This window comes from Glandiceps talaboti, chromosome 5, assembly GCF_964340395.1.
Source record: "Glandiceps talaboti chromosome 5, keGlaTala1.1, whole genome shotgun sequence".
NCBI lineage: Eukaryota > Metazoa > Hemichordata > Enteropneusta > Spengelidae > Glandiceps > Glandiceps talaboti.
Window position 1 is genome coordinate 28,226,394 of NC_135553.1, and position 23,510 is coordinate 28,249,903.

General features: G+C 35.9%; 1 protein-coding gene across 1 annotated transcript in view; it reads left to right on the top strand.

Annotated features, from left to right (window-relative positions):
- The window catches only part of LOC144435554 (uncharacterized), a 450,358-nt gene that overhangs the window by 278,517 nt on the left and 148,331 nt on the right, over positions 1–23,510 (top strand). The window contains exons 146-159 of the mRNA XM_078124141.1: positions 915–1,037; positions 1,543–1,656; positions 2,653–2,892; positions 4,857–4,970; positions 5,532–5,654; positions 8,052–8,174; positions 11,449–11,571; positions 12,340–12,456; positions 13,905–14,027; positions 15,668–15,790; positions 18,084–18,206; positions 18,381–18,503; positions 19,970–20,092; positions 20,395–20,523. Of these exons, the coding sequence (XP_077980267.1) occupies positions 915–1,037; positions 1,543–1,656; positions 2,653–2,892; positions 4,857–4,970; positions 5,532–5,654; positions 8,052–8,174; positions 11,449–11,571; positions 12,340–12,456; positions 13,905–14,027; positions 15,668–15,790; positions 18,084–18,206; positions 18,381–18,503; positions 19,970–20,092; positions 20,395–20,523 (1,821 nt within the window). The remainder of the gene's footprint in view (positions 1–914; positions 1,038–1,542; positions 1,657–2,652; positions 2,893–4,856; positions 4,971–5,531; positions 5,655–8,051; positions 8,175–11,448; positions 11,572–12,339; positions 12,457–13,904; positions 14,028–15,667; positions 15,791–18,083; positions 18,207–18,380; positions 18,504–19,969; positions 20,093–20,394; positions 20,524–23,510) is intronic.

Genomic DNA, 23,510 nt, shown 5'->3' on the forward strand with positions numbered 1-23,510 from the left:
TGTAAATATAGACTATTATTTCTATATCCATGTAAATATAGACTACTATTTCTATATCTCTGCATAAAAATGTCACATTCCTTTCCTGCATGTGCTGTGGCTACCTATTAACATTCAGGGTTGTCGAATGTCACCTGTACACCATATCCAGTGTTTTTACTAGTGTAGAATTACATGTGGTTCCTACAAATCTGAAGTAATTAGACTGAAATCTTTCAGAGTGGACAACAGCCATAGCATGAAAATGTTGAATCAGCTCTCTTTCAAGAGTAAATTACAGACTGTTGTAGAAGTTGGCACTTTAACCCACATTACAGTCTGCAGACAGTATGAGAGGATATGTTGTAAAATATGTTATAGCTTGTTAACCAATCAAATTGTATGTATCATGTTAAGCATATTATAATGTGGGATATTTAGTATTTATATTATATAAATTCAAACCAGGGTTGTTATATGGCAGTGTGTACAAGAATTACTAGACTGGCTAGATTAATGCCAAACAGGCATTCATCTGTCTGTCTGTCTGTCTGTCTGTCTGTCTGTCTGTCTGTCTGTCTGTCTGTCGGTCTGTGTCTGTTAAACCTATAGGAATTAGCCATGTCCACCACTTCCTCTTTGTCTATCTGTTATTGGGTAATTTTTTGTCATGCCTTTACCTGGTTTCATTCAAACCATAAACCTTCCACCGGGTCTATGTTCAAACCAGTCATTAAGTTGTTACTGAATGTGGTATATATATGTACAACAAATGTATATATTTCTGTCAACTGTCAATCTTAGAAAGTGTCAGTACACCTACCTCTGTGAAAGTAATCATATTTCTACTTTTTCAGAGGTAAATTCTGTGTTTGTAATGAAATGATTAGAGTGGTGCAGGTTAGTAAATGTCATATTTTGTACAACTCTTTCAGTGATAAACCCATGTTCATCAACTCCATGTCAGAATAATGGTCAGTGTTACCCAGTCCCTGGATCCTGTACTGAGGTGAACTGTCAGTGTTCTGGCTGCTATACTGGACAGCTCTGTGACACCTGTAAGTAAACAAATACTCATTTACATATCTATGTAATTACTGGTTGGCAACAATGTCATTTTACATGCTATCATAATGCACCTGGTGGAACGTGTTCTCATTTTTGACAAATATTGTAGTTCCACAGTGTTTATTGATAATATGCATAATTTGCATTCTGATTGTCAAGCAAAAGATAGTAGTGATACATGTCATACTGTCATCGTATTTGAAATTTTATATTTTATGCTTTTTTTTAATCTCCTTGTTCAAATCAGTATAAAGTATTCTGTAAATATATAACATACATAAAACTAAGAAGCTAAAATTCCATTTTATGGAAACATTAATGTTTGTAAGAGATGTTGATATTTATGCCTTATACATTTTAGAAGACAAAGAGTTTTCAATTTTCTACTCAAGAATTTAGGACTCTTTTCAGTCAAGTACTTTTACAATAATTTCTCCCTTTCCTGAATTTGCCAAGAAATTATAAAATGTTATTCAAATTTTGTTTTTCTGACAGTGTTGATCCCTTGTGACCCTAACCCCTGTGGTACAGGTCAATGCACCCCTCTAGGCTGTAACAACTACGCCTGTGATTGTCCGCCATGTTTCACGGGAACAAACTGTGATCGACGTAAGTAGCAGGAAGATATTCAATGTCAGTTTGATCAATAGCAATAGAAATGTGTTGTACATTTATTCCAAAGAGAAGTGCCATATGTAGTTACACATAGTAGACTATAACGATAATTACAGAATAGCCTAATGCTTGCTAAGTTGCCATACTAAGTGTAATTGCACATTTCTTGCCATGGTCACAGGGAGTGAAGTGCAGCAGAAAACAACAAAAGTATTATGATACAAGTCTGTAGTATACACTTTCTTTCTTGAAAGAATTTTCTTCTGTTTTCAATAAAAAATGACCTCCATGTCAAATGTAGAGATAACTGTCTTAAAACACTTTTTTTTTTAAATATTTGACTGTGATGTACTAGTCATTACTTGAATCAGATTTGTGCCATAAGTGTCTGTGTTTGTATAAAGCTATTGAAAACAAGAAGTATATGACCAGAAGACTATCTATAACATTTACAATCAAAGTTGATCATTTCACAATTAGGTCACAATTACACAATTACAATGTAGGTTGCTGTTTTACTTGATAGATGACTGAACACAACAGGTTTATTATAGATGAGAATCTGACAAACTGAATTGAATTTAAACAGAAAAGTCACAGTTCTGGTGTGTTCGGTAATACGAAGTGCTCTTGTGTAGCAAGTAAAACAATTATAGTAATGTTGGATTTTATATAGCGCTTTCCCACTTTGTACTCTCAGGGATTTACAATTATTACCCACTGGCATGGATCTATAGCGGCACAACAACCCTTTACTTCAACAACTCCCTGGGGAGCAGAAAATATTGCCTTGTCAGACGATGATCACTTGTTAATAATAATATTTTGGTGATCACTTCCTATTGTAACTCTATGTATATGTCATTACAAAAATTGTTTTGCAAGATGTAAAAACATTTTACTGTCTGCCTAATGACTCTATAAACTGATGTGGTTTCTGTAGAAATGTCAGAATGAATTTAATCAAACATACTCATCCCTTCTTTTCAGCTGTGGATTTGTGCCAGACTAACAATTTCTGTCAGAATGGTGGTCAGTGTTCAATGGACAATGACTGTACAGGAATTACATGTCAGTGTTTGGAATGCTTTGATGGTCCTTACTGTCAGTCACCAGTCAATATGTGTCAACCAGACAACCCATGTAAGAATGGTGGTTTCTGTTCGAGTAGCTGTCCAACGTTCTCCTGTCAATGTAGCCCTTGCTGGACTGGACCAACTTGTGAAATTGGTAAGCATTACCTCAGCTAGAATATGCTATTAGGGTGGCCCTTTTTATTTTTCTGTTTCTCATCTCCCTAATTTGCAGCTCCGACATTAGAAAAAAATCACTTTTTTTATTTCTGACCGACCGACCCCTGAGTTCAACACAGCAAGATTGTAAGGTTCAAACGAACATCAAACATTCCTCATGGCATCTACCCCCCTCCCCCCACCCCCACCCCCTTTGTTACGTCAGCGCAGCATGTGTCTTTCATGGCTAAAGTCGTTGAGGTTTGAGGGACAGGGCTCGAAATTAATGCCGTCGCGCGGTACATTTTGCTGTGATGTAATAGCTCAGAATATTTCTATCATTTTCAAAATTATGCTTAAAATTGGTAAAAGTCATATTGCATTCCTCAAAAACACAATTTCTTGACCAGTTTTTAGCTTTAAGTCAGTTGTATCATTGGGGAAATGACCAACTCCGTAATGGTAATGCGTTTCATGACCCATGACCTTGAAAATGAAATTATCACAGATTCACGTAGCATATAAGGCTCACGATGTTTGTTACAACTTACAAGCTTCAATTGTGTCATAAACACAGGTTTTAGGCATGGATGTTACAACAATTGTACAAAATGACTCAAAAAAAGCAGTGATAGCTGATCATTTAAATAGTTTCAGCATTGGAATGTTTGAATGTTTGCCAGTATCGACACTATGCAATGTCTTGCTATTGCTATTGCTAACATTAGTAACAACACTTACAAGTTACAGCAGACACGTAATGTATACTGTACTGTAAGGTCAACCAAGACTTGCATGGCATGTTACTGATGTTTACATTATTACCTTTATACAGTAAATCCCAAAGGAGTACTGAGTTCTAGAAATGTTTACTTGTTATCTGGATTATTTTGACAAGTTCACACTGAAGAAAAATGTTTCATAGAAGTAATGATGAAAATCACACAAGTGTTTCAAAAAGTTACATACTAAAGTTCAAATTGGATAACTTCAAAAAATTGCTAGCGATGTCATTAATAGGACGAATATATTAGTACTCCTGGTAAAATCATACAATAGTTCATGGCTACAGATATACACCCATCAGGATGATAAGTATTCATCTTCTTACAAAGTTGTTCTACAGACTTGTCAACCTTCAATTGCTAAAATGAAGGAAAGAGACCTGTAACAAGGAATTCAATAAAGAGAAGAGAAAAGAAGTTGTAGAGAGACTGACAGGACAGGAAGGGCAGCGAATAGAACTGAAATAATACATATTTTTTCCTTGCCCCTTTTTTTTTTTTATTCCACCCGCCGCCTGCCCCGCCTGACTATTCCACTGGAGATGAGAAACAAAACAAAAAAAGAAGGTCACCCTTAGAGAGACTAAGCAGAACTAACATTTATATGACTACAAGAGACAGTTTCTCATTGGCATCTTGTCCAGGTCTTGTTGTGGCAGGAGAAACTCTTCCAAGACTCTTAAATTTTGGGGCTTGAATGGAATTTTTTTGATGGTCAAGAATAGTACAATGTTAGAAAATTCTAAATTGGTATTATTAAGATTTTTAGCACAACTGAACTGAAGATTCAGTAGTGCTATAGGCATGGCAAAGTGTCTGTCTGTGTGGATGTGTGTGTGTGTGTGTGTGTGTGTGTGTGTGTGTGTGTGAACAACTTAAAGTCAAAAACTGCTGGACCGATTGCTTTGATATGTGGTGGTCATATTACTTCTAGTGTCTAGTTGGGAAATTGTTCAAATGAAAATGATTGCATATATTGTGAAGATAACAACAGGGATTAATAGACAATTGAATAAACATTCAAAAAATGTATGTAGATTTGCCTAACAACAAGACCACGCCCATAGCAACAGTCAAATAATCACATATATTGCAAAGATAAAACTGTACCAGTTGTGCTACAACGCCATTGGCGGTATTTTTTCTAACTGTACTAATGTGTACAATTCATCCTTAGCTGTGGACATGTGTACCAATGATGCCTGTAAGAATGGCGGCACATGTACCAACTTCTGTACATCATTCATCTGTACCTGTCCGAACTGTTACTCCGGAACTGACTGCTCAATCTGTAAGTAACATATCCTGTCCTCCCCATTCTGTATGATAATGAATTTGTCCAACACAATAAACAAAAAGGGATTATACCAAATCTGGGAGTTTGGTTTAGGAGTGTATAGAACCAGACTGAAAGTGCCAAAGCTGATCAAGACTACTCATTGATGGTGCTGTGTAAACTGGCTTGTGTCCATATGTAAACAGAATGAATAACAGTCTGGACCATTTACTCATTTTGCCAACAATTGTAACTTTGTGGTATGCTATGTAATCATTCAAGCTTCACCAAGTACAACAACAATGTCAAAATGAAAACAACAGTTGAATTATAAAAATGGTTGCAGCTACAGCTTATGATGTATGTTACCTTGTGATGTAAGTTGGTGGCCTTGGTACTCTAAGCAAATTGTATAGTGTTAATTGTTGTTGTTGTTGTTGTTGTTGTTGTTGTTATCATTGTTACATACAGATAGGAAAAAGTGATTGAAAAACAATGAAAACTTAACTGCATAGTATGCAATGAATATATTATATGTTACATCCATAAATATTAAAAGTTACTTTTTGTCAACAGTTACTGATCCTTGCAATACCAACAGTTGTCAAAATGGTGGAACCTGTGCTGGAATACCAGGATCATGTACAGAGTTTACATGTGTTTGTCCACAGTGCTTTACTGGGCTAAGATGCAACATCCGTAAGTTTCTGTGGGAGTCCATTTTCATATATTTTCATGCAAGATGTTTGTTTCTTTAAGATATGTTAGACATTATGTGTGTCAAGTTGTTTGATGTGGGATGTGTTAGACATTCTAGAGTGTATGTCAAGTTGTTTGACGTGGGATGTGTTAGACATTCTGTGTATGTCAAATTGTTTGATGTGGGATGTGTTAGACATTCTGTGTATGTCAAGTTGTTTGATGTGGGATGTGTTAGACATTCTGTGTATGTCAAATTGTTTGATGTGGGATGTGTTAGACATTCTGTGTATGTCAAGTTGTTTGATGTGGGATGTGTTAGACATTCTGTGTATGTCAAATTGTTTGATGTGGGATTTGTTAGACATTCTGTGTATGTCAAATTGTTTGATGTGGGATGTGTTAGACATTCTGTGTATGTCAAATTGTTTGATGTGGGATGTGTTAGACATTCTGTGTATGTCAAGTTGTTAGTCCCCGCAGACGAAGTCCGGAACGGGGACTTATGGATTGGGTTCCGTCTGTCCGTCCGTGCGTCCGTCCGTCTGTCCGTCCGCAGCCGTTTCTTGGAGATGCCTGGACCGATTTTTTTCAAACTTGGTACAGGGGCAACATGCTATGGCATACATATGCACGTCAATTTGTTTTATGATACGATCCAATATGGCCGCCTAGCAGCCATTTTGTTTGCGAATTTTCCCTGTCTAAAGCCATAACTCAGACATGCTTTAACAGATCTCATTCAAAGTTGGTATTAGGACAGTGTTCTATGACATACATGTGCATATTCATTGTTATCATGATACGATCCAATATGGCTGCCTAGCAGCCATTTTGTTTGCGAATTTTCCCTGTCCAAAGCCATAACTCAGACATGCTTGAACAGATCTCATCCAAAGTTGGTATTAGGACAGTGTTCTATGACATACATGTGCATATCCATTTTCATCGTGACATGATCCAATATGGCTGCCTGGCAGCCATTTTGTTTGCGAATTTTCCATGTCCAAAGCCATAACTCAGACATGCTTGAACAGATCTCATTCAAAGTTGGTATTAGCACAGTGTTCTATGAAATAACATGTGCTTATCCATTTTCATCGTGATACGATCCAATATGGCTGCCTGGCAGCCATTTTGTTTGCGAATTTTCCATGTCCAAAGCCATAACTCAGACATGCTGAACAGATCTCATTCAAAGTTGGTATTAGGACAGTGTTCTATGACATACATGTGCATATTCATTGTTGTCGTGATACGATCCAATATGGCCGCCTGGCAGCCATTTTATTTGCAAATTTTCCATGTCCAAAGCCATAACTCGGACATGCTTGAACAGATCTCATTCAAAGTTGGTATTAGGACATTGTTCTATAACATACATGTGCATATCCATTTTCGTTGTGATACGATCCAATATGGCTGCCTGGCAGCCATTTTATTTGCAAATTTTCCATGTCCAAAGCCATAACTCAGACACGCTTGAACAGGTCGTCGTCCCCCCCCCCCCCATACCCGACCATCCTTTATTGTTGAATGGTTTATTCCATCATGTCATCTTGAAGAGTAGGCATGTTCCATGTCCAACGAGCAGACACAACATATCCAAGTCTGTTTGATTTAGGTTCACAAGTGTTGTTGCGTGATCAGAGTAGTGATATCAAGAAAATGACAACATAAACTGCCAGTTCCTTAAAACCCAATCATAGCGGGGACTGTGTCATTCTCAATGACTTGTTTGATGTGGGATGTGTTAGACATTCTGTGTATGTCAAGTTGTTTGACGTGGGATGTGTTAGACATTCTGTGTGTCAAGTTGTTTGATGTGGGATGTGTTAGACATTCTGTGTATGTCAAATTGTTTGACGTGGGATGTGTTAGACATTCTGTGTATGTCAAATTGTTTGACGTGGGATGTGTTAGACATTCTGTGTATGTCAAGTTGTTTGATGTGGGATGTGTTAGACATTCTGTGTATGTCAAATTGTTTGATGTGGGATGTGTTAGACATTCTGTGTATGTCAAGTTGTTTGATGTGGGATGTGTTAGACATTCTGTGTATGTCAAATTGTTTGATGTGGGATGTGTTAGACATTCTGTGTATGTCAAATTGTTTGACGTGGGATGTGTTAGACATTCTGTGTATGTCAAATTGTTTGATGTGGGATGTGTTAGACATTCTGTGTATGTCAAATTGTTTGATGTGGGATGTGTTAGACATTCTGTGTATGTCAAGTTGTTTGATATGGGATGTGTTAGACATTCTGTGTATGTCAAATTGTGAAGATTTTGTTAAAGTTTGTAAGAAATGAATACTAAGATAAAAAGAGTAGTGATAATTCAGCACAAATTAATATGTATATCAGTATGCTGATAGGTATTATTTCTCATTGTCAGCGGTGAGTGCGTGCACAGATGCTGCATGTCTAAATGATGGTACATGCGTACCACAGTCAGGCTCCTGTACAGCATATAGTTGTGCTTGTCCCGGCTGTTATACTGGCACTTACTGTGAAACATGTAAGTTGATATCTTTATTTGATGTATTAGAAGTATACTCCAAATTATATCAACACTTTCTGTAGGTTTTGGTTATGTTAATAGTAATGTGCCCCCCCCCCCCCCAGTAAAACTGACTGTTTTTCGCTTTTGTTTTATTAATCAAGAATTATGATAAAAGTAAATTATATACCCTAGTTTACCTAAGTGTACCTGAGTAGAATACAAATTTAAATGTTGTATTTCTACCAAACTTCAAAGACTTTGGATATACCAATGTTTAAGATATTATTTCCATATTATATTGTAATATGTTAGTATATCTGAAAGTGTTGTCTTTCCTCATATTGTAATAAGTTAGTATATCTGAAAGTGTTGTCTTTATCTCCTCATATTGTAATAAGTTAGTTTATACGTCACCTGTCACCAATCTTGCATTCTGATTGGTCGAAAGCCCTGCAGATACACAGGCGTATTTTTCACCAACAGCCGTATTTTTGCTTGTTGTATCACGTGATCACTGCACGTCCCCTTGTAAACAAACCGAGCAGACAACTAGAAATACAGCTATAACCAACATTTCCAAATGCCAAATTTATTGTCAACCGTATGAAGTATCATCGTTGTATACATTGTAACAAGTCTTTGAACTGTATGTTTTGTGTCGATTGTCACGCGATCGTGAACATAAATTCCTAAATCTATGAAGGATATCAAAATTACCACCACAGAGGGTGCAAATTTTGCTTAAATAGAACAACAAAGTATATCACGAACATTTCTGTACATTTAATGGAATACAGTACGCAAAACAAAGACGCACTCATTTTTCTGCTGAAGGTTATAAGTTTGAATATATCTTTGAGTGATATGCAAATAGTAAACATTACGTCATACTACTGAGCAAACGCACACTCTGATTGGGTGATAAAGTTAAGGCTGAGATGTAAACAACTGCACTGCAGTCATTAGAGAAGTATGTGATACTACGCTCAACAGTATAACGCGGAAGTGATTTTGTTTTAAAATGAAACAGCATTTTTAGACATTCAAAAATTGAATTTCGTAGTCGCAGGTGACGTATAAGTATGTTATTTGCCAAATACGGTTCCACATCTTGCTGCTCGAGGTAATTTTTCCGGTATAACGGCTCGCCTCCGGCTCTCCGTTATTACCGGAAAAATTACCTCTTGCAGCAAGATATGGAACGGTATTTGGCAAATAACATCTACATATCTGAAAGTGTTGTCTTTATCTCCTCATATTGTAATAAGTTAGTATATCTGAAAGTGTTGTCTTTATCTCCTCATATTGTAATAAGTTAGTATATCTGAAAGTGTTGTTTTTATCTCCTCGTATTGTTATAAGTTAGTATATCTGAAAGTGTTGTTTTTATCTCCTCATATTGTAATAAGTTAGTATATCTGAAAGTGTTGTTTTTATCTCCTCATAGTGTAATTAGTTAGTATATCTGAAAGTGTTGTTTTTATCTCCTCATATTGTAATATCAAAAACTTGTATAGCATTCGCAATTTTGTTATTCTAATCAATGTGTCTCACAGAAGTATATTTATAATGATGTAATATAGTTGTATCAATTACTTTATTAGCACAACTGAACTGAGGTTCAGTAGTGCTATAGGGATTGCCTGGCGTCTGTGTGTGTGTGTGTGTGTGTGTGTGTGTGTGTGTGTGTGTGTGTGTAAACAACTTAAAGTCAAAAAATGCTAACCCGATTGCCATGACATTTGGTGGGTGTATTACCTTGGGTGTCTAGCTGGGAAATTGTTCAAATCAAAATGATCCTACCACCGGTTCGTGATTTGGGTCAAAAATTGTGATTTTTGGTAAAAAAACTTAAACTCCAAAACTACTGGGCAGATTGGGCTGAAATTTGGGTGAAACATTCTTCAGGGTGTTTTTACTAAGAATTGTTCATGATATGATGGTCCCATCAGTGATATGCAAATTAGGGCTAAAAATGTATCTTTTTGGTCAAAAATCTATCATTCCAAAACAACTGAGCAGATTGGGCTGAAATTTAATGGGAAATTCAATGCATTTAGGGGGATGTATGGAAGAAGAAATATTAAGTATACAATGATTCCATGAATGATATGCAAATTAGGTGTAAAAATGTTCATTTTTGGTCAAAAACTTATATCTCAAAAAGTACATGGTCAATGAGTCTTATTCTGCATGCTATTCTGCAGATTTTCTTCAAAACATGTTGACAAAATTGGTCCTAGCAACCATTGCCACACCGTTAGCAACAACCAAATGGCAGTATATTTTGGTTAAATAACAACATCTTCTGGTAGACAAGTGAGTAAACATTCAAAAAATGTATGCAAATATCCCTAGCAACCATGACCACGCCCATAGCAACAGCCAAATGGTCGTGTATTTAACAAAGATAACAACAGGGATTAATAGCCAATGGAATAAATATTCAAAAAATGTATGTAAATTTGCCTAGCAACAAGACCATGCCCATAGCAACAGCCAAATGATCATGTATATTGTGAAGGTAGCCAGGAATTGAAAGACAAATGAAGAAACATTCAAAAAATGTATGCAAATGTGCCTAGCAACAAGACCAGACCCATAGCAACAGCCAAATCATGTATATTGCAAAGATAACAATGGGGATTAATAGACAATTGAAAAAACATTTAAAAAAATATATAAATTTGTCTAGCAACATGACCATGCCCATAGCGACAACCAAATAATCATGTATATAAAAAAGATATCAAACAGGAATTGGAAGACAAATTAATAAACATTCAAAAAAATGTATGCAAATGTGCCAAGCAACAAGGCCATACCCATAGCAACAGCCAAATAATCACATATATTGTGAAGATAACAGGGATTAATAGACAATTGATGAACAAATGTATGTAAATTTGTCTAGCAACAAGAGCATGCCAATAGCAACAGGCAAATGATCACGTATATTGCAAAGATAATGTCAGGAATTCATACACAGGTGAACAAAAACATTATAAAATGTATGCAAATATATCTAGCAACATGACCATGCCCATAGCAACAGCCAAATGATCGTGTATATCGCAAAGATAGCAACATGGTTGGATAGGCAACTGGATTCAGCAAATCAACACCTATTGTTAGCATGGATTAGCATATGGATAAACATTTTTAAAAACTGTACAGTTGTGCTACAACGCCATATTGGCGATATTTTTTACAAGGTAGATTTATATTAAGGATTACAAATGAATGTATTTTTTCTCTGTCTCCTTACTCCAATAACCTAACACAACAGTGCAAGATCCCTGCCAAAATCAACCATGTCAAAATGGAGGAACTTGTAATTTAATGCCAGGATCATGTACATTGTACACCTGTACTTGCCCTGAGTGTTTTACTGGCTTTAATTGTGATAGATGTGAGTATAGTGTAACATTTTTATTTCTCATAATTTCAGAAACATAACAGACCATTGTAAACAGAATGGCAAATTATGTGATGTTTGTGTATGATTAGTCCATATCACATTTTACTGAATGGCATCCATATTTGTAGTAAACAATAATCATGATTTACTATGTAACTCAAAAAACTGTAGTACATAGAGACTTTATTCAATTCTCTATTATCAGGCTTTGAAGACTTTGACCTTAACCCCGACGTACCTTCTATAAATTATCAAAATCAAGCCACTTCTTGCATATATCACATGTCCATGCAGATACTTTCGTGTGTTATATAAATCATGTTTGTAGGTGAAATAAAGGAAAAGTAATATACACAAGCAATATTTTTGTGCTCATATCAATTTTTAACGACTACCATATTTGTCGTTGAAAATCAATATTACTACATAACTCACAAACCATAATACATAGAGATTCCATTGATATGTTTGCACCCATATTATCAGGTACAAGCACCACGATCAATTATCCAAATCAAGTTATATATTGTATTCAAGTGTGAGACTAATTTTGTCTGTAATCTTTTTCATCTTGGCCATATTAAATAAAGAACAACAATAAACACCAAGTGCTCCAAAAGTAAGATTAAGAACTCTAAATCTTACAGGAATGCCAAGTGGAAATAAGATATTTGAAGAAAAAACAACTCTTTTTGCATTTAATATATTATCTTATGTCAGATCCTTTAATTTATTTCCAATATTGTATTTTATTTTTAGTTTTGGATCCTTGTCAAACAAACCAGTGCTTCAATGGAGGAACGTGTGTACAACGTGACTGTACAAACTATATATGTACTTGTGCCGAGTGTTACCGTGGAGATAGCTGTTTAGAATGTATGTCAAATTTTACACTATTGCCATTTGGTTTATTTGTATCAATAATTGCATGTAAATATTTGGGTTAGAAATGTATGGTTGACGGTATTATAATTAATATTATCACATAAATACGGGCATATCTTCTACTGTGTGACGTCAAACAGGGGGTGATTTCAGAGCATATCACCCCTGTTCTATTTTTCCCGTACTGTTCGAGTGTTCAGGCCAATCCTACGCTACGATCAAGTTTATCGTAATAATTATGTGCTTTCAAAACGTAAATGCACACATTACATTACACGTATCCTTGGATGGCATGAGGTTGATACTTAGAGTTTTATTCTATTTAATGATCATGTAGATTATTGATTTCGCAGCCGGCAACTTCGGGCAAGCTTGCTTCCGATTTTCCGTCGAGCTCAGATCTCCGAACTTACACAACCCGAGAAAATATGTTTAAAATGACGGCACAAAAGTCGTAATAGACAAATTCTACTTCCATTTTAAAATAAATTCAATATTACATGTACATCGCAAGGTTATAACCGACAATTTTGGTTGAAAAACCACAGAACAGTATGACCGATATCGTATTTATGGTAAGCTTGACCTCGTGACAGGTCACGCGATTATGTAATTTGCATAGCTGTCGGGCGCAATTTTTTAATACGTGATGAAGAATATAGTGCGATGAAATGATGCAGTATTCGTAAAATACGATTTAAAATTTTAGAGAAATATGGGGGTATACTTAGTTATGTGATAAATATATAATTCCATGAAATCAATATTAGTTTTACGTCATAATGCTCCTCGTATGATTCCACGGACTACACATTCTTGCCTACTGGCTCAAATTTGTATTAGTCCGCGGAATCATACTCAGAGCATTATGATGTAAAACTAACATTGATTTCATGGGATTATATATAAATAGCATGTCATATAGTTGGATATTGTTAATATATATATCATGAAATAATTAGTGGAACAGTATACTATTTCTATGTCATGTAGACTAGAAATAATCTTTCAAAACTGCACTGTCCTGTTCTACTCTGGTTTTGCAACTGTGCTGTACGGATGTCACAAGTTAGAGTGTTACCAGTTTTAATTGCATATTTCTACTCAAGTTCAATAAATGGATTAAAAGCATACTTGCTACAGTAACTGTAGAAGTAATTCTGGTCTATTTTTCCTACTTTAACCATAGAGCCTTTAACTGCTATGTCTCCTATATCTATGATTTCATTTGTCAATACTTGTCGTCTCAGTTACAGAAAATAGTTACTTAATTGTGACTGATTACTTTTTGCAAATATTAAGTAGAACCTGTAGGAAGGCATTTCTCCACAAGCTCAAATTTAAAAAAAATTATTATAAATTACCAAATCTCAATAATAATTCTCCATTTTGCTGCATATAAAATATTCCATTTTTCTGCATTTTTCCTCTGACAACAGTTATCAACCCATGTGAAAGTGAGCCATGTGAGAATGGTGGTTTCTGTATACCACAGCAAGGATCATGTACTGGGTTCTCATGTAGTTGTACAGCTTGCTACAGAGGAGATCGCTGTAACATCCGTAAGTTTGTCTTACATTCCTTTTATGGTAGAAAGTACATATTTATTTATGTTAGAATTCCTGGAATAAACACAAAGCAATTATATGTTATTCAAAAATAGTGTGATAATCTGACTATCAGGAAGTGTACTTTATCATTTCTCATCATATTCTTTATAAGACTCAGTGTGTTACAACCCTTAACAGAGGTGTAAAAAACCCACAAGCCAAACGTTGGGCTGGAATCACAATAAAATACCATGTACTAGCAGTTAGCCTTTGATTTATTTATAACTTACTGAACTTTAATATAATGAAACCACTTTTTATTAGATCTTACACATGTACATATACATCATAATTACAGAAATCACTTGTTTTGATCTTGAGAGAAATATTAAATGTTGTCATATATAATCAGATATATATCTAAAATGTCGCAGCCTTTTTAGCCTTGTTTACTTTGTAATGTTTTGTTTTACCTTTTAACCACATTTTGAGTATTGTAAAGTGCACTGAGACACAGTGTAGTGCGCTTTTTAAGAAATTAAATTATTATTAGTAGTAGTATTAAAATGCAACCCTTTTTAGCACAACTGAACTGATTAAGGTTCAGTAGTGCTATAGGCATGGTGCAGTGTCTGTCTGTGTGTGTATGCATGCATGTGTGTGCATGTGTGTGTAAGTGGACGACTTAAAAGTCAAAAACCACCAGACCAATTGCCTGGGTATTTGGTGGGGACATTACTTTTGGTGTCTAGTTGGGAAATTGTTTCTCTGAACTTTGGTTGGAACTTGGTTGGAACTTAGGTGTGCGTAGATTAAGATTTGTTCATGACATGATGATTCCATCAGTAATATGCAAAATTAGGGCTGAAAATGTGTAATTTTGGTAAAAAATTATTAATTCCATACCTGCTAAGCAGATTGGGTTGAAATTTAATGAGGATGCATTTGGGGTTGGCGCATAGATGAAGAAATATCAAGCATATAATGATCGCATCAGCGATATGCAAATTAGGTGTACAAATGTGAATTTTGGTCAAAAACTGATATGTCTTGGTCAGTGAGACCTAAATTTGGTGAGATGTTGCTAGAAGTGTTATTCTACAGATTTCATTCAAAGACAGGCAAACCTAAACAGCCACTGAAATGATGTGGTATTTCACAAAGCTTACATAGAGATTCTTAGACAAGTGAGCAAACATTCAAAAAGTGTATCAAATATGTCTGGCAACAAGACTACACCCATAACAACAGCTAAATTATCACATATATTGCAAAGATAACAGGGATTAGTAGACATATGAATATTAAACTTTCAAAAAATGTCTGCAGATGTACCTAACAACAACTCCATGACCATAGCAACAGCCATATGGTGATGTATATTGCAAAGATAACAACAGGGATTAATAGACAAGTGAGCAAACATTCAAAAAATGTATGCATATATGTCTAGCAACATGACAACGCCCATTACAACAGCTAAACATTTGCATATATTGCAAAGATAACAACAGGGTTGGATAGACAACTGGATAGTCATTCAGCAAATGAACACATATTGTTAGCATGGATCAGCATGTGGGTAAACATTTTTAAAAACTGTACAGTTGTGCTACAATGCCATTGCCACTATTTTTTTTACTTTGTTACAGCGGTTGATGCATGTTCACCCAACCCTTGTCTTAATGATGGTCAGTGCCAAGCTGGAGGCAATTCATGCTTTGACTATACGTGTACATGTGAAAATTGCTATACAGGATTTGTTTGTGACACATGTAAGTTAAGATCTTTTGTAAGGGGGATGGATGTGTGTGTGTGTGTGTGTGTGTGTGTGTGTGTGTGTGTGTGTGTGTGTGTGTGTGTGTGTGTGTGCACGTGCACGTGTGTGCACTTGCACCTGTTTAAAAGAAAAAAGTCATCTAAGTCACAGTGACAATTGTAAGATTATGGTGGCAACTGTAACAGAGTTCATGTTCCACTAAGCTGGTTCTAACCATGCAAGAAAGTACACCACGTACCAAATGATAGTTTTCAATGCTTCTGTGTTTACACTGACAGCTATGACAACATGAGTCGCATTGGTAACTTGAGCTAGAGATACAAATAATGTATGACATGAATTCAAAAGTCCTTAAAATAAATAATGGTTTTTATATAGCGCTTTCCCACGCTGTGCTCAAAGCGCTTTACAATAGATCAGCCTGGATTTGAATTTGTTTAGCCTGCTCCGATCATTGCATAATAGTATGCACACATAATCAGTTAGACAGACACAGACATGCATACAGACAGACAGACAGACAGACACATGATACATATAATATAGTATTTTGTATCACAAAGTACGTTTACATATTGTGTCAGTCAGACTGATTGTGTGTGTGTGTGTGTGTGTGTGTGTGTGTAATATTTGCAGGATTCCAACCAATTGACCTAGTACATTAATTATTATGTTGACTGATCACAAAGGAAATATCATAGGAAATATCATAGGTCTGTTTCCTCGAGGGACTGTGGGCTACCCCAACACAGACTATAAACAATTTGTGTTCAGGTGACCCACAAGCCCGAGAGAAACTGGCCTATTATGTTGCAATTGAGCATAATCAGTCAACATATGTTTTGTAACACACCACATCATTTATCACAATGTATGTTGTACCTAAAAGGTATACGGTACATGTACACTGTAGGGTTTCCATATACGGTACATGTACACCTTAGGGTTTCCATATACGGTACATGTACACCTTAGGGTTTCCATATACGGTACATGTAGACCTTAGGGTTTCCATATACGGTACATGTAGACCTTAGGGTTTCCATATACGGTACATGTACACTGTAGGGTTTCCATATACGGTACATGTACACTGTAGGGTTTCCATATACGGTACATGTACACTGTAGGGTTTCCATATACGGTACATGTACACTGTAGGGTTTCCATATACGGTACATGTACACTGTAGGGTTTCCATATACGGTACATGTAGACCTTAGGGTTTCCATATACGGTACATGTACACTGTAGGGTTTCCATATACGGTACATGTACACTGTAGGGTTTCCATATACGGTACATGTACACTGTAGGGTTTCCATATACGGTACATGTACACTGTAGGGTTTCCATATACGGTACATGTACACTGTAGGGTTTCCATATACGTTACATGTACACTGTAGGGTTTCCATATATGGTACATGTACACTGTAGGGTTTCCATATACGTTACATGTACACTGTAGGGTTTCCATATACGGTACATGTACACTGTAGGGTTTCCATATATGGTACATGTACACTGTAGGGTTTCCATATACGGTACATGTACACTGTAGGGTTTCCATATACGGTACATGTACACTGTAGGGTTTCCATATACGGTACATGTACACTGTAGGGTTTCCATATACGTTACATGTACACTGTAGGGTTTCCATATACGGTACATGTACACTGTAGGGTTTCCATATACGTTACATGTACACTGTAGGGTTTCCATATACGGTACATGTACACTGTAGGGTTTCCATATATGGTACATGTACACTGTAGGGTTTCCATATACGGTACATGTACACCGTAGGGTTTCCATATACGGTACATGTACACTGTAGGGTTTCCATATACGGTATATGTACACCGTAGGGTTTCCATATACGGTACATGTACACCGTAGGGTTTCCATATGACAACAGTAAAGGTAGTTCAAAAAACAACGCAAGAATCTGCAAAAGTTTACTCCTTTAATAATTACCAACTTTGTTCATTCCAAATCCTTTCTGACACATTAGTGGCAAAGTTTTCAGAAAATTGTAAAAGTTGTGAAGTTTCCGGTTAGCATCTACTTTGTCAGCATAAGATGATGTCATATTTGTCAACTGTGAAAATATGTATGCATGTGCACATGATGTCATCAGTTTTTGTGATGATGCCTGTACGGGCTGACCAATAAATGCCACTTGCGCTGAACAGTGTAAAAATTCTACATACCATGTATAGACAAATCTCAACATAGGAAAGGGACTAGGTGTGTTACAATCTATATTGTTTATATTGCAGTACTTGATCCATGCCAGCCAAATCAGTGTTATAATGGAGGTACCTGTACTGCTGTACCTGGCACATGTGACCAATTCACCTGTACATGTCCTGAATGTTATACTGGGTCTAACTGTCTGCAAGGTATGCAAGTAGATGAGTTACCTTCCTGGAAAGCAAAGTGATATCAAAAATGGGAAAACTGAGCTTCTGAAGTTTTTTTTATATCTATTTTGATTGTCTGTCTATGATTGTATAGATTTTGCAAGATTAACAAATAAAAGATTAAATCAGTTTTGGTTATTTTGTGTTAAACAGCTGTACGAGCCTGTGACAACAGTCCATGTCAAAATAGTGGTTTCTGTATACCTGTTGCTGGCTCCTGTACTGAAACACAGTGTTCTTGTCAAAGCTGCTTTACTGGTACCTTCTGTGAAACATGTAAGTCTAATTAATTTTACATTTAAAAATGAGAATGCTTTATTATTGTCAGCATTGTTAATTGCTAAGTGGTTAGCTGATGTGCCTCTTACCCAGGAATGTCTGGGTTTAATTAAAGTTTCCTAGGTCTGTATGTAAGAAGGGTGATGTTCAGTTTGACTCTATTGAACAATGCACATTTTGTCCATTTTTCCCCTACTTTAACACTAGGCCATCAGAGTGCTGGTCAACAAGGAACATTTAACAAATATCCTAATCTATTGGACCAGTAAAAGTGTTATCATTATTATTTAACTTGCAATAATCCATTGGAAATAAACACAGGAATTGATGTTGGTGTTTTTTCCCAAAATCGATGTAGATGGCCATCTCATTAACTTTAGTATCATTTATTATATTAGCCCCAAAGGGCAAAGCCCAATGGGGACTACTACTTTGGGTCCTGTCCGTTCGTCCATCCGTCTGTCCTTCTGTCTGTCCTTCCATGTCCACGTGTATCTCCAATATGCATACGCCAATTTTATCCAAACCTGGTACAAATGTCAGATGTTATGAAGGGCATATGCATGTCACTTGGTTTTACAACCATCATTACAACATGAAATGGTGGCCATATTTGTCGTAAATAATCACACTTTGCCCAATAATTCTTGAAGTTTACAGATAGCGACCTTATTCTAGTGTCTTCACCCATGTTATCAACCATGAGCTTTTTATTGGCACATTGACTTTTGACCTTGACCTCCATCTTTAAGGTTAAATAGCCATATTATTGTCAAAGTGTATGTATATCTCTGATATGCATGGACTGATTTCAACCAGACTTTGTACAAATGTCAGATGCTATAGTCTTTATATATACATCACTTTGTTTAACAATCCCCACAATAACAGCAAAATAGCACCATGTTTGTCATAAATATTCACATTTTGTCCGAGAACTCTTGACGCTTAACAGATAGAGACCCTATTCAAGTGCTATTGTCGTGGTTATCAATGACGAGCTTTCTAATGACACACTGACTTTTGACCTTGACCTTCATCTTCAGGGTCAAATAATAGCTATGTCTTTCTATTTTGAAATCATTAAGATAATATAAATATTAATGCTAATGTGCCTGAAATTGTCAAGGATCTACACATAATAGATAAGAAATGAACAACCCTTTCAGGTGTTGTCAGTGTATATTTTTGATTGCCTTAAAGGCCATCGATGCCATAGTTGTTGTCCTTTTTGAAATGAAAGCCTGTGACATAATGTACAAACTAAAGAACTTGTTGTATCACTGCAAGAAATACTTTTTGGGGAGCTATGTCTTCCATGAAGGCTTGTTGTACATGTAACTGCAAAATGATAGCTATAATCTAACTCACCATACGTTTGTCTCCATAGCAGAAATCAAGGTTACTTTGAAATATCCACAAAAAGAGGTAAATTTCACATTTTAGTTTACTTCTCATTTCAGTACAAGATCCTTGTCAAACCCAGCCATGCAGAAATGGGGGCACATGTACATCACAACCAGGTTCTTGTACACAATTCAACTGTCAATGTCCAGGTTGTTATACTGGTCTAACCTGTCAAACATGTAAGTACAGACACACAAAATCATGAAGATGACATTTTCATGACAAATATTTGCATATTAAACTTATCATTTTTGAACCAAACATTTGATATGAATACATAGATTGTTTTACTGGATGCTTATAATCCAAAATGAATTTAAAACATTTCAAAAAGTTACAGAAAAACATAAATTGTTGTGAATTTTATGATTTATACTGAATTCCCATACTATTACATTATTGATAAAAACTAGATTCCAATATTAAAGGTAACTTGACGATTACTAAAGTACATAATCTGTTTGTATTTTGCCTCCCACAGTAATCAATCCATGCCAGGCTTCACCCTGTACAAATGGTGGCCAGTGTGTACAGTCTACAGACACCAATAATTGTAATCTCTATACCTGTGTCTGTGATAACTGTTTTACTGGTGACAATTGTGAAATACGTAAGTCAGAATTATCTATCAATGTAAACATATTAGATTGTTGTCTACATGAAATGTGTCTCATTGATAATACTCACACTATTAATAGTCACCATGCTTCTTCTTCTTCTTCTTCTTCTTCTTCTTCTTCTTCTTCTTCTTCTTCTTCTTCTTCTTCTTCTTCTTCTTCTTCTTCTTCTTCTTCTTCTTCTTCTTCTTCTTCTTCTTCTTCTTCTTCTTCTTCTTCTTCTTCTTCTTCTTCTTCTTCTTCTTCTTCTTCTTCTTCTTCTTCTTCTTCTTCTTCTTCTTCTTCTTCTTCTTCTTCTTCTTCTTCTTCTTCTTCTTCTTCTTCTTCTTCTTCTTCTTCTTCTTCTTCTTCTTCTTCTTCTTCTTCTTCTTCTTCTTCTTCTTCTTCTTCTTCTTCTTCTTCTTCTTCTTCTTCTTCTTCTTCTTCTTCTTCTTCTTCTTCTTCTTCTTCTTCTTCTTCTTCTTCTTCTTCTTCTTCTTCTTCTTCTTCTTCTTCTTCTTCTTCTTCTTCACTTTTAAGCCTGTAATTCCCTTTTCTGTAGGGTGGTATGTCCTTTGCAGTATGTGAGTGAAATCATACACCCTCCGTGGGTGGCGGGTCTATGGTGAAATACATGCAACATGAACATAATTATCTCAATGTCATTGTGTTTAGGGGTATGTAAAAACCAATCCCTCCTTCCCATATATATATATATACAGAAGTGCCTATTATTGTTAACTGTCAATAAAAGGAGGTTTTGGAATACCAAGCATTTGTCACCAGTTGTTACCAACAGGTTGCTTCATCAATATAAAAAATAGTGCACAGTAACTCTTAGTTTTGATTAATTTTTAGCACAACAGAACTTCTTAGGTTGAGGAGTGCTATAGGCATGGCAAAGTGTCTGTCTGTCGTCTGTCTGTCTGTGTGGATATGTGTGTGTGTGTGTGTGTGTGTGTGTGTGTGTGAACAACTTAAAGTCTAGAACTATTGGACTGATTACCATCATGACATTTGGTGGGTGTATTATCTTGGGTGTCTAGTTGGGAAATTGTTCAAATCAAAATGATCTTACCACTGGTGTGTGATTTGGATAAAAAGAATGTGATTTTTGGTCAAAATACTTAAACTCAAGTACTGGGCAGATTGGTCTGAAATTTAATGGGAACATTCTTAGATTATTATAAAGAGTTGTTCATAACATGATAAGCCTGTCAGTGATATGAAATTAGGTATAAATAAAAATGTGTATTTTTGATCAAAAACCTTTAATTCCAAACTACTGAGCAAATTTGTCCGGTTGGAACGTTCTTCAGGGTGTTTATATTATGAAATGTTCATAACATGATGATCCCATCCCAAATTAGGTCTAAAAATGTGACTTTTTGGTCAAAAATCAATCGTTCCAGAATTACCAAGGAGATTTGCCTGAAATCTGGGCATGTGTAGATTAACCTGTTTTTACTATCGCAAAAAAAGTTCTGGATTTGTACATTGTACATGTTGATTTTGAAGTTATGGTTTTGGACTTAGTTGTAAACTGCCAGGAGTGTCTCATAACTCTTGCTGAACCATTATTGGTTATAGCCTACGTATTACCTATTAGCTTGGTATTAGTGACTGTAACTGAACTTGAAGTGTGTCCTGCATGTAGTGAGTATCTGTTATCATTACCGTGTTGCTTTATGCTTGACAGTATGCCGCAACATCAATCTTAGGGGCTGTGTCATTTTAAAACTGATGCACAAGAAACATAACTTTTTCGTTTTAGTTTAAATCCCCTCTCCCCCTCAACATGAAATGGGAAAATGAACGACCTGTCCTACATGTATGTTTATATCATATACCATGACATCGATAAACACAACAAACTCTAGTTGCAATTCAAATTGTACTCGTAAAACATTTAACTGTCTCTGCAAAACATAGTTTCAACTAGAAATTGTATTTACCAGTTCTCATGCTTTTTAGCCTTCAAGTTGTTTCTGTTGAGTCATTTTTATTTGCACGTTTCCATGATTTATACACGTTGATTTTGATTGTCGCACCATGACTCGGACAGTGATGAACACGCGTACATTAACGGCAGCTTTCACACTCATGCATGTTTCAATTATCACTTGAAAACATCTACAAATCTGTTTGGAATTACTAAACTATTGCAGAATAATTATTTCAGGCGATCAAACTTTTTTGTTTTCATGTTAATAGAAGGATTGAATCAAACCATCAACTTGTTGTTAGTGCTGAAATAAATGTTCGCTATACCATGCTATCTACGACAATTTAGTCCAAGTTTAGAGGTCACGTCAAACATGTGACATCTCATCGGCAATTTCCGGATTTACATTTTGTATTTGTTTCACTTTATACCCAAACATGGCCTAACTTAGAACCTTCGCGTAGGTGCGTTTTAGCGACGTCCTCTCCATAGTCTATTCACCTCAATTATCGTGAATGTCCTATAAGTGTTGCCACTACCATTGAACGATCGGCTTGTATCACCCTTTGGTAATTTTCATTGATGAGATCACATGCCATTACGTATGTAGTATAGAGTGCAGTGTTGTTGTTTATATTTGTGTACGATGGTCATCATCTCTAAACAGCTAACCCGTCTAGAATTTGGCATCAGGTAATCCTCAAAGCTATGTTGGATGTTTTAAAACCAAGAGTTGCAGGTACAAGAAAATGAGGTAATGTGTGCAATATTACATGTAAAGCGTAATGCCTAGCTTTGGCAGTCAGCTTATCATCCAAGTCAGAAGAAATTGGTTGACATGTGCGTTCATCAAGTATCATAATTTATACTATAGTTGAGATGGCGCAACAAACCGTAAAAGTCTTTTGATTTCAGGAACTTCTGTTTAAGGTTTGGTGAATAAGAAATCCATATTTTCGTAGCAGTCAAGTGGTTGATTTTGTAATTCATTCATTGTAGTTCCCTCCCTGGTCAGGGGTTTAGCAGTAACTTGGCCATGGATTTTTGCTCCGCATT